At 40.8% G+C, this 13,272-nt stretch overlaps 1 protein-coding gene across 1 annotated transcript in view; it reads right to left on the bottom strand.

The window, feature by feature from the left end:
- LOC126188567 (acidic amino acid decarboxylase GADL1) overlaps positions 1 to 13,272 on the bottom strand; it is a 188,544-nt gene that overhangs the window by 22,397 nt on the left and 152,875 nt on the right. The window contains exon 9 of the mRNA XM_049930168.1: positions 10,606 to 10,750. Within this exon, the coding sequence (XP_049786125.1) occupies positions 10,606 to 10,750 (145 nt within the window). The remainder of the gene's footprint in view (positions 1 to 10,605; positions 10,751 to 13,272) is intronic.

Below are 13,272 nucleotides of genomic sequence, written 5' to 3'. Positions count from 1 at the left end.
AGACTCCTAAAGAAGCCTTCGCTGCTGCCATGGAATCATGGTGTCAGCGTTGTGAAAAATGTGTATGTTTGCAGGGCGATTATATCGAGAAGTAACGCCAGTTTCATCGATTTTGGGTGTGTAGTTAATTAGAAAAAAAATCAGAGGCCTTAGAACTTGAATGCACCTCGTATTTCCACTTCAGAGCCTTCTATTCCTCAAGCCTACCCACAGCCTTTCCATTTCTCTCCTTTTCTATCACCCCCCCCCCCCCCCCCCCACCTGTACCCTGCTCTCCCTCCCTCCCTCCTTATATATATATATAAACAAAGATGGTGAGACTTACCAAACAAAAGCGCTGGCAGGTCGATAGACACACAAACAAACACAAACATACACACAAAATTCAAGCTTTCGCAACAAACAGTTGCTTCATCAGGAAAGAGGGAAGGAGAGGGAAAGACAAAAGGATGTGGGTTTTAAGGGAGAGGGTAAGGAGTCATTCCAATCCCGGGAGCAGAATGACTTACCTTAGGGGGAAAAAAGGACAGGTATACACTCGCACACACACACATATCCATCCGCACATACACAGACACAAGCAGACATTTGTAAAGGCAAAGAGTTTGGGCAGAGATGTCAGTTGAGGCGGAAGTAAAGAGGCAAAGATGTTGTTGAAAGACAGGTGAGGTATGAGTGGCGGCAACTTGAAATTAGCGGAGGTTGAGGCCTGGCGGATAACGAGAAGAGAGGATATACTGAAGGGCAAGTTCCCATCTCCGGAGTTCTGACAAGTTGGTGTTAGTGAGAAGTATCCAGATAACCCGGACGGTGTAACACTGTGCCAAGAGGTGCTGGCCGTGCACCAAGGCATGTTTAGCCACAGGGTGATCCTCATTACCAACAAACACTGTCTGCCTGTGTCCATTCATGCGAACGGACAGTTTGTTGCTGGTCATTCCCACATAGAAAGCTTCACAGTGCATGCAGGTCAGTTGGTAAATCACGTGGGTGCTTTCACACGTGGCTCTGTCTTTGATCGTGTACACCTTCTGGGTTACAGGACTGGAGTAGGTGGTGGTGGGAGGGTGCATGGGACAGGTTTTACACCGGGGGCGGATGCAAGGGTAGGAGCCAGAGGGTAGGGAAGGTGGTTTGGGGATTTCATAGGGATGAACTAAGAGGTTACGAAGGTTAGGTGGATGGCAGAAAGACACTCTTGGTGGAGTGGGGAGGATTTCATGAAGGATGGATCTCATTTCAGGGCAGGATTTGAGGAAGTCGTATCCCTGCTGGAGAGCCATATTCAGAGTCTGATCCAGTCTCGGAAAGTATACTGTCACAAGTGGGGCACTTTTGGTGTTCTTCTGTGGGAGGTTCTGGGTTTGAAGGGATGAAGAAGTGGCTCTGGTTATTTGCTTCTGTACCAGGTCGGGAGGGTAGTTGCGGGATGCGAAAGCTGTTTTCAGGTTGTTGGTGTAATGGTTCAGGGATTCCGGACTGGAGCAGATTCGTTTGCCATGAAGACCCTAGGCTGTAGGGAAGGGACCGTTTGATGTGGAATGGGTGGCAGCTGTCATAATGGAGGTACTGTTGCTTGTTGGTGGGTTTGATGTGGACGGACGTGTGAAGCTGGCCATTGGACAGATGGAGGGCAACGTCAAGGAAAGTGGCATGGGATTTAGAGTAGGACCAGGTGAATCTGATGGAACCAAAGGAGTTGAGGTTGGAGAGGAAATTCTGGAGTTCTTCTTCACTGTGAGTCCAGATCATGAAGATCTGTACCAAACTTTGGGTTTGCAGGCCTGGGTAACCAAGAAGGCTTCCTCTAAGTGACCCATGAATAGGTTGGCGTACAAGGGGGCTATCCTGGTACCCATGGCTGTTCCCTTTAATTGTTGGTATTGTCTGGCCTTCAAAAGTGAAGAAGTTGTGGGTCAGGATGAAGCTGGCTAAGGTAATGAGGAAAGAGGTTTTAGGTAGGGTGGCAGGTGATCGGTGGGAAAGGAAGTGCTCCATTGCAGCGAGGCCCTGGACATGCGGAATATTTGTGTATAAGGAAGTGGCATCAATGGTTACAAGGATAGTTTCCGGAGGTGACAGACTGGGTAAGGATTCCAGGCGTTCGAGAAAGTGGTTGGTGTCTTTGATGAAGGATGGGAAACTGCATGTAATGGGTTGAAGGTTGAAGGTGTTGATCTACGTAGGCAGAGATACGTTCTGTGGGGGCTTGGTAACCAGCTACAATGGGGCGGCCAGGATGATTGGGTTTGTGAATTTTAGGAAGAAGGTAGAAGGTAAGGGTGCGGGGTGTCGGTGGGGCAGGAGGTTGATGGAGTCAGGTGAAAGGTTTTTTAGGGGGCCTAAGGTTCTGAGGATTCCTTGAAGCTCTGCCTGGACATCAGGAATGGGATTACCTTGGCAAACTTTGTATGTGGTGTTGTCTGAAAGCTGACGCAGTCCCTCAGCCACATACTCCCGACAATCAAGTACCACTGTCGTGGAACCCTTGTCCGCCAGAAGAATGACAATCGAACGGTCAGCCTTCAGATCACGGATAGCTTGAGCTTCAGCAGTGGTGATGTTGGGAGTAGGATTAAGGTTTTTTATGAAGGATTGAGAGGCAAGGCAGGAAGTCAGAAATTCCTGGAAGGTTTGGAGGGGATGATTTTGAGGAAGAGGAGGTGGGTCCCGCTGTGACGGAGGATGGAACTGTTCTAGGCATATATATATATGAATGTTTCCTTCTATTATAACCATATATATATATATATATATATATATATATATATATATATATATATATATATATATATATATAAACAAAGATGATGTGACTTACCAAATGAAAGTGCTGGCAGGTCGACAGACACACAAACGAACACAAACATACACACAAAATCCAAGCTTTCGCAACAAACTGTTGCCTCATCAGGAAAGAGGGAAGGAGAGGGAAAGACGAAAGGATGTGGGTTTTAAGGGAGAGGGTAAGGAGTCATTCCAGTCCCGGGAGCGGAAAGACTTACCTTAGGGGGAAAAAAGGACGGGTATACACTCGCACACACACACATATCCATCCACACATATACAGACACAAGCAGACATATTTAAAAATATGTCTGCTTGTGTCTGTATATGTGTGGATGGATATGTGTGTGTGTGCGAGTGTATACCCGTCCTTTTTTCCCCTGAGGTAAGTCTTACCGCTCCCGGAACTGGAATGACTCCTTACCCTCTCCCTTAAAACCCACATCCTTTCGTCTTTCCCTCTCCTTCCCTCTTTCCTGATGAGGCAAACAGTTTGTTGCGAAAGCTTGAATTTTGTGTGTATGTTTGTGTTCGTATGTGTGTCTGTCGACCTGCCAGCACTTTCATTTGGTAAGTCACATCATCTTTGTTTTTAGGTATATATATATATATATATCATGTCTGCTTGTGTCTGTATATGTGTGGATGGATATGTGTGTGTGTGCGAGTGTATACCCGTCCTTTTTTCCCCTTAAGGTAAGTCTTTCCGCTCCCGGGACTGGAATGACTCCTTACCCTCTCCCTTAAAACCCACATCCTTTCGTCTTTCCCTCTCCTTCCCTCTTTCCTGATGAGGCAACAGTTTGTTGCGAAAGCTTGAATTTTGTGTGTATGTTTGTGTTCGTTTGTGTGTCTGTCGACCTGCCAGCACTTTCATTTGGTAAGTCACATCGTCTTTGTTTTTAGGTATATTTTTCCTTCGTGGAATGTTTCCTTCTATTATAACTATATATATATATATATATATATATATATATATATATATATATATATATATATATATATATATCTATCTCTCTGTGTGTGTGTGTGTGTGTGCGTGTGTGTGTGTGTGTGCGTGTGTGTGTATGTGCGTGTGTGTGTATGTTGTCTATTTCAGAAGAAGACGTTCTGGGTGAAAGCTAAGGCGTTTAGTAGTCTTTTTGTTTTGCTTCTCTGCGATTCAAAATCTCTTCAATATGATGAGTACCAATCTATCTTTTTCATAATATTGTCATTATTGCATTATGGACTTTCCATTGTTTGAAAATAGTGTTTGTTTCTTGTATTCCGATTGTTTGGCGTAAAACTGATTTTTATTATCTGCAATGAAAACCATTGTGGAGCAAATGTACTAGAAAGTAAGTACAAAGGATTCCAAGATCCTTGAAAAGTGCTCCACACATAATATTCTTATGGCTCATTTCTACTGAATAAATAATTTCTTTACTTTATGCACATTCTTCCAGAGGATAATTGTGGAAGGCAGTAGGGAGTGAAATGTGAAAAATAAGCCAATACCTTTGTCTTTCATTAACACAGTCTACTAGGAAAACTTTTAAACTATGTTTATTGATTTGTAAATCACTATTGATTGATGAAGGAAAGAAATACAAAGATGTTCAAGGAAATTCAGGAATACAGAAAAAAAGTCACTTAAAAATGAAATAAACACGATATGCAAAGAAGCTAAGGTGAAATGGCTGCATGTAAAATGTGAAGAAATGATTGCCAGAAGACTGACTCAGGATACAGAAAAGTCAAAACAATCTTCATTGAAATTAACAACAAGTGTGGTAACATGAAGTGTGCGATGGGCATTCCACTGTTAAATACAGAGAACAGAGTGGATAGGTGGAAAGGGTACAATGAAGTTTAAGAATCAGAATTTAAAAGAGCTTTGGAAGACTTAAGATTGAATAAAGCAAAGGGATAGATAACATTCCATCAGTATTTCTAAAATCATTGGGAGAACTGGCAACAAAATGACAGTTCTCGTTGGTGTGTGGAATGTATGAGTCTGGCAGTATAACGTCTGACCTTCATAGAAATATCATCCACACAATTCTGAAGATTGCAAGAGCCAACAAGTGCAAGAATTATCGTGCCATCAGCTTAATAGCTCATGCATCCAAATTGCTGACAAGAATAGTTTACAGAAGAATGGAACAGAAAATTGAGGATGTGTTAGATGATGATCAGTTTGGCTTCAGGAAAGGTAAAGGCACAAGAGAGGCAATTCTGATGTTGCTGTTGACAATGGAAGCAAACTGAAGAAAAATCAAGACATTTTCATAAGATCTGTTAATCTGGAAAAAGCATTTGACAATGTCAAACAATGTATGATATTTGAAATTCTGAGAAAAATAGGGGGTAATTTGTAGGAAAAGAAGGATAATATACAATAGGTATAAGAGCCAAGAGGGAACAATAAGATTGGAAGACCTGGATGAAGTGCTCAGATTAAAAAGGTTATAAGAAAGGGATGTAGTTTTCCACACATACCGTTCAATCTGTATATGGAAGAAGCAATGGTGGAAAGAAAAGAAAGGTTGAAGGGCGGAATTAAAATTCAGAGCGAAAGAATATCAATAATAAAAATCCCTGATGACATTGCTATCCTCAGTATAAGTGAAAAAGAATTACTGGATCTGCTGAATGGAATGATGAGTCTAATAAGTGCAGAATATGGGTTGAGAATAAATTGAAGAAAGATGAAAGTAGTGAGAAGTAGCAGAAATGAGGACAGTGAGAAACTTTACATCATGATTGGTGATCATGAAGTTAAGGAGCCCTGCTACCTAGGCAGCAAAACAATTCATGACAAACGGAGCAACTAGCGGTGGCATTTCTGGCCAAAAGAAGTCTACTAATATCAAACATAGGCCTTAATTTGAGAAAGAAATTTCTGAGAATGTATGTATGGAGCACAGCATTGTATGATAGTGAAACATGGACTATGGAAAAACTGGGAAAGAAGAGAATCAAAGCATTTGAGATGTTGTGGTACAAAAGAATGTTAAAAATTAGGTGGACTGATAAGGTAAGAAAGGAGGAGGTCCTCTGAAGAATCATCGAGGAAAGGAATATGTGGAAAACACTGACAAGAAACAGAGATTGGAATACATCCAGCAAAAATTGAGAACATAGGTTGCAAGTGCTACTCTGAGATGAAGTGGTTGGCACAGGAGAGGAATTCATGGTGGGCTGCATCAAACCAGTTAAAAGACTGGTGGGCATTTCAACTTGTTACTTAGCTGGACCCCAATGGCAGCCCAAGGTTCTGTGTATGCTATACGTGATCCTTCTACCTATTTTATCTCTGTTTTATTAACTAGTCCTGTCACATACATGCTACACAAAAATGCTGTGCTCCATCATGCCAATCCCAATTTATCAATACTACATAATTAATTATTATCATGTGCATATTCTCTAGAACACGTATATTTAAAACTGATCATTTACTTTTTTTGCTATTGTGCAACTTTTACACTGTCATCTATGAATTATTAACAATCTAATTTCCTTCTCATCTACTTAATATCACAACAAGAACTGATTTCAGAAATTATTTCCCACTACTGGCCAAACCCTGCATGACACCTCTACCATTTAAGAAAACGCATTTTTGTCCTATTCAAAATCCCAATAAACCATACTCTGCCTGAAATCCTAAAATTCTGACTGGCACATAGTATCCTTCCCAATGGATTTCTATTCATGGCTGACTCATATATTGGAGACTGGTACAGGTGAAAACTGATTAATACCTCAGGATGCAGTTGTTGCACTTAGTGGATCATAGCATTGCATATGATGTGATTATACATGGCTAAAACAAGCTGATCACCTATTCTATTAAGCATTTCAAGCCTGAAGGCTTTGTACTCACAAATATTGTGTTCAGTATATGCACCACACCAGACCAACATATTCTGAAGAAAATATAGGCTAAAAATAAAATATTACATTTTTTATTTACAATTGACTTTATTATTACTAAATAGTTTTGCAATTTTCTTTCTCCAGTTTTGTCTATTTAGATATGATGCTCTACAGGACGTTTCATCAAGATAACCCAGCTCAAAGGCTGCAGGCAATATTTGCAGGTGCATCAAGTGCTTTTCTCCAGGTGCCCTGTGGCACTTAATTTTTGCATTAAGCTTTACATTCTGTTATGATGTAATCATTCTATGGTTTTCAAATAAGCAGAAAGTATATTTTAAAACTAATTTATTATAACATAGAATATTTTCTACAAATGTTAACATAAGAATGGTACAAATAATTGGCTAGTGGCTAATACTGTTAATGCAGAGCTATGTCAGTAGTAATTGTTTATGGTATTTAATTGTGAATACATTATTGTTATAGTTCTATGATTCATGTGCTCTGTGGCACTTTTTGCATTAAACCTTCCATTCTGTTAAAAAGCAATCATTGTGTGCTTTTGAATATGAAGACAAGATGTTTTGCAAATAGTTTAGTTTACTACAACTCAGATTTTTTTCTAAAAATGGCAACGAAAGAGTGCCACAAGTAACTCGCTAAGACTGCTACTGTGAAGTTGTTCCAGTAGCAAAAGTTTACTACGATAATTCATTACGAATACATTATTGTTATTATTATTAAACAGTATCATGGAAACTCTTATAAGTCTGCTTCTTCAACGAAACTGGTTTTATTCAACATCAGTTAAATACAAATACATCACCGAAAATAGTAGATCCTGATTTGTATTGAACTAAACAGAGCCAGACATTTATAAAGGTCTTGGCAATTAAAGTACTCTGGAGATTTACTGAATACAACAAATATAGTTCTGGAGAACACTGTAACTTTGCCGGGCTGGGAAGTACTGTAATATCAACCAGTCTCTCAGTGCACACACACACACCATCAATGCACTCATAGTAAATACAAAATGTGCTTGAACTACAAATGCAGACAGTAGCATATCAGCAAAGTACAAGTGTCCATGTGAAAGCCAAACATTGATGACCAGGAATAACAGAGCCCAAATCCATGTCCAGGAATTAGCAGAGTATCACAAGGTTGTTGTAAATAAGTCCACTGGAGGGCAGGTAATATACATTAGTGAGCTGAGGCAAATGAGGCTGAGACAGTCTGTGCCAGTCCTTAAATTAGTGCTGTTGTTTACCCACGTGAGGTGGCACTAGTGATGTATCACTCAGTGCCACGCCTATTGACCATATCAGATGTATGTGTAATTATATCGATCGATCCTTCAATACATCTGGCGTGATTACAAGAGAGACTACACTGAAGAGTTCTTGCATTATTAATATTTTTTCTTCACATACCTCATAGAAGTGAGAAATGCTGCCACAGAGTTTCTAGATTGCTGCCAGTTTTTGTCATACTGGTCACCAAATGTGAGCCTCAGTGATTTCTAGCCAAACATTGTTTCACCTATCATATGACATTAATTGTTCGCTGTCATAATTGAGGTTTATATGTCATGTTGTGTAATGTAGAGATATGTAAGGATATCATAGACTTCGAACTGTATATTCATAGCAAATGTTATAATAGAGTAAAAAATTGGCACCTGGAATGGGTTCTGTGACATCAGCAATCACAAAAGACCACTGTAATGATTTCTTGAAGCTTGGATTCAGTACCACAGTTGCTTTACCAAATGTAGGAATTTTGGGGTTTTTAGCAGCTGTAAGCCAAGAGTTAGCTGAAGTGAGTCTGGTATGATCCTGAGTCCGTGAAGTAAGTGCATAAAATGCAAGTATCAGTGATGTACAGTTGGCATGGTTCATGGGAAATACCTGGACTGTAGTATCGAGTTAGTATTTCATTTAGTCTTATGTTACCAATGATGACTGATATCTTGGCTGATTTGGCACTGACCAACTGCTAATTGTGGCCAACATTGAAAGTATTGGTAATTTCTGATGAGTTTTTTTTTCCCCATCTATAGGTAAATAGGAGATTCTTCCCAGAAAAACTGGTCACACCTAAACCCAGTTCCTGTTGTCATTTGGGTGACTGTAAGATGAGGTGTACATCCTTGTTTGCTGTCTAAAATGTAAATGGTACCAACACCATACCTGCTACCATTTGTTGATGCTTCTGCATGCTCCCCAATGACCACTGACCCTTTGGCTTGTGTCAGTCAACACTGTGGAATGAGTTTCCTTGCTTTGTCCCTGGAGAGTGCCCAAGTCTTGCTGGAGAATGTGGATTTGCTGCCCTCTAGTAGCACTGGTTGAAAATATCACTGCAAAGCTATTACCTATTAAGGTACCACACCCACATTGTCATTTTGCATGTGCTGTGCATTTGATCAGCCAAATGCTACTGAGAAGACTGTCCCCACTGTTGTTTGAAATCACAGAACTTTTAATGGTGAAAGGGAGTTGACTGAAACACATTTAACATGGGAATGTTTCTGAAATGTAAGCATCTATATTTAACATTCACAGGTGATGACCACTGACAATGATTTGTCACCAAAGACTTTATTACTTAAGACTTGTATCCATTGGTCCCTTGATTTGCATACACAGTGAGCAAAGCACGTGGCCTTGAGCTGGTGATATTTGCAGACAGTGGGAGTAACATGAATAACATTTGACAATAATAGGAGACTCTGAGCATCCAATGCACCAATGGTAAGTATTAACGGTATATTGTTGTCACAAACATCATAAGCAGGAAACAAAAATTCCTGCATTTTGAACCACAGGTTGGTTGTTCTGGCAACTACAGCAGAATCATGATGTTATGGTACAGATGATGCAATGCAGCCAACAGAGGAAATGTTCAGCAGCTGCAGTAAGCATGGTGTTTTTGGTGAATGTCCATCAGCTGCATGGATAGGAGAGTGAAGATTGGCAGTCATTGGTTGTTCCAGTAAAATAGGCCCATTGTAATTGGTGCTGTAGATTCACACTTGATGATTTTCTTGTATCAATAGCTCTTGTGAGGGTCACCATTTGTGGCGACAATATTCAGAATAAAAACAAAATTTATGTGATGTAGAGGAAAGATTGCAATTATTATTGATCCCTGAATCAAAGATACCATACACTACTGTTGTCCCATGTTTGTCTTTAGTTACTGATTGAGTGTGGTGCTACAAATTTTGTTCCACTGAATCTGTTCACCCAGAAGCATGATGTGTCAAAATTATTATGCCACTGATTAGAAAGAAATAACAAAAATTATCAAAGTATACTACTCCCCTCAGATATAAAGAAATCCATGTATACACTCAAGAAACTGCGAAGACAAGAAATAACAAAAATTATCAAAGTATACTACTCCCCTCAGATATAAAGAAATCCCAGTATACACTCAAGAAACTGTGAAGACAAGTACTTGAAACAAATTAGATCCTAAAATATTTGTACATACAATGATGCTTTTCTTCAAGCTAATCAAATAAAAAAAATATCCTACTGTAAATATTTAGGAAAGTTCTGGCAGAATGTAAATATTTAGCAGTAAAGTAGACCACTTACCAAACGACAAAGGCGTTGAGTCATCAAAGGTACACACAAAACAGAATGAAAACTTTACCAGCCACATGTAAGCATGAGTGCATGCCCCCCCTCCCTCCCACATGCACACACACACACATGCACATCTGGTATGTTCTGCCAGTACAGTGTAGATGCTCAAGTGTGTGTGTGTGTGGGGGGGGGGGGGGGGCACATGCGCAGCAAATGCTAGACAAGTTTTTCTTTTTTTTTTACTTTTATTTGTGACTCTCAATGACTCCGTACCTCTACTGCTCAGTGAATGTTCTCCTTTACTCTTAAATGTAAATAAATATTCCACCATCTCATGCTTACTCACCATATCTACTTCATTCCACCATTCTTCGTTTTCTTTTTTATCTCTCAGTCTTGGGGGAATGAACCAAAAACACACATTGGTACATTCAAATTCAGGTATAACAAGCCTATACCCTTTTCTCTTTGAAATTTCTTTTTTGAAATACCTGTGGATTAAGAAATAAAATTGTTTTTTATTTAGAAAATACAAAGATGTATTTTTATACATAAATTTTAGAATTAAGTACCAAATCACCTTATTAGTAACATAGAAACAGGTCAATTGTGTCCCTTCGCAAATAGCTGATACAGATCTGAAAGGAACGGTGCGTTATTATTTTTATGAATGAGAGGTAAGAAGCAGTATGTTGTTTATTGTAACAAAATTGTGGCACATGGTTGGTTGGTTGCTTGGTTGGATGCTTCAAGGGACAAAGCCACCAGGTCATCAGTCCCTTTTCCTCGAACAGATAGGTCTATATGACAGTAGATCAGAGCTAGCCTAACACATAAAACCTAGGAAAAGAAAACCCCAAGACCTACCAATGTCAGCGAGGCTGAGTTAAGGGACAAATAGAGGAAAGGGAGACTGGGGAAGAAAGGCAAGCAAGGGAGAAGCCGGAAGCCCCTGAAAGCAGAGTGCAATGGGAGGACATACATCTGCCAGCCTCCAACTACTGACTACCTCAGAAAGACTAGCAACAAGGACAGGGCAAGAGAAGCACAGAGAGACAAAAGATGAACAAGTCTAACAGACCACAGAAGATGGGGGAAAGAAGAGTAAAAGAGCAGGTAGAATGAGGACCAGGCTGGATTACCAAGTCCAGACAGCTGCAGCCCGGTCTGGGCAGAAGAGGTGACAGACTGTTCTGCCAACCCTCAAGTAAGCTGATCACAGAGCTAGTTTGAAAGGCTCCTGTCGCAAGTTGAACCCTGCAGTGGTGTATCAGATCCAGTATCCACAATGCTGAGGGTGACACTAAACCATATACCAGACACTCATAATTGAGGTGGAATTGCATCAAGGCTTTGTGAAGCTCCAGGAGGGTAGTGGGATCTGCACCCCAGATGGCATTACTCAGGCAGCAAAGTGTATTGAGGTGCAGCTAGCACTTTTGCTTAAGCTGGTGAAGATGGGGCATCCATGTCAACCGAGAATCGAAGACCGAGCCTAAAAAGGAACAAGTCTCCACAACATTGATTAGTTGTTCATTGAGGTGAAGTTCTGGTTGTGTGTGAATGGTATGACATCAACAGAAGTGCATGACATTAGTCTTGGCAGTGGAAAATTGAAAGCCATGGGTGAGGGTCCATGCCTGCACCTTTTGTATGGTATCTTGCAGTCAATGTTCAGTGGCACCCACACTAGAGGAGGAATAGTAGATGAAAAAGTTGTCAGCATACAAGGAGAGTGATACTGAGGATCCCACAACTGCTGCTAGACCACTGATGACTATTAGAAAGACAGGGACACTCATTATAGAGCCCGGCAGAACCCCATTCTCTTGGACATGGGGAGTACTGTGGGAACCACCAACTCCAATAAATAACATACAGTGTAACAGAAAGTTCTTGATGAAAATTGGGAGCGGACCCTAGAGACTCCCCCCCCCCATGTAAGGAAACAAGGATGTGGTGTCACCATGTGGTGTCATAAGCATTTTGCAGGTTGAAGAAGACAGCTATAAGGTGTTGACATCAGGCAAAAGCTGTTCAGATGGCAGAATCCAGGTAAACCAGATTACCAGTAGTGGAACAGCCTTGGTGAAAACCACCATGGGATGGAGCCAGAAGCCAAGACTTAAGGAGCCAACATAGCCACCAGCTCACTATGCGTTCTAGCAAGCTACAGAGAACATTGGTGAAACCTACTGGGTGATAACTATCTCTAGAGGGTGCTTACCTGGTTTCAGTATTGGGACAATGATGCTTTCTTGTCACTGTGATGGGAACTTGCCCTTACTCCAGATTCAGTTAAATATGGCAAGTATATGACACTGACAATCCACTGGTAGGTGCTTGATCATTTGGTTGTGGATACGCCCTGGCCCTGTGGCTGTGTCAGGGCAGTGAGCGAGGTCACTGACCAATTCCCACTCACTGAATGGAACATTATATGGCTTCAGGTGGTGTGCAGTAAAAGATAATTGATTTTGCTACAACTGCTGTTTTAGGACATGAAAAGCCAGTTGATAATTCTCAAATGCTGATGGTTGAGCATAGTGCAGAGTAAAATGTTTGGAGATGCCTTCTGGGTCAGTGTAGAAAGGGCCCTTCAAGGTAATACCAGGTACACCTGCTGGTGTCTGGAATGCATAGACATGTCTGATCTTAGACCAAACCTGTGAAGGGGAGGTACATGGTCCGATTGTTGAAACATACCATTCCCAGAATTCTCACTTCTATCTTTTCATTATAAGGGGCATTCAGAAAGAACCGAGTCAGAAACATAATTACAGAAACCAGTACCTGTATGTGATAAGTATTGACACTGGATGTTGAGACACTTGTCCCACTATGACACAAGGTGGTGAATGGTTGTCTCATAAAAATCCTGCAGATGCAATGTTAACCAGATCTGCACGTACAGCTGGACGTCATTGTCCAAGGTGAATCGTTTGCTCCTCAGAGCCTTTTTAAGGGGACCAAAAATTCCCCCCTTCTAATTACTTCTTGTAGCATGAGACAA

The sequence above is a fragment of the Schistocerca cancellata genome, chromosome 5 (assembly GCF_023864275.1).
Source record: "Schistocerca cancellata isolate TAMUIC-IGC-003103 chromosome 5, iqSchCanc2.1, whole genome shotgun sequence".
NCBI classification, from domain to species: domain Eukaryota; kingdom Metazoa; phylum Arthropoda; class Insecta; order Orthoptera; family Acrididae; genus Schistocerca; species Schistocerca cancellata.
The sequence above is the reverse complement of the archived record's forward strand: the minus strand, read 5'-3'. Positions and strand labels throughout refer to the sequence as shown.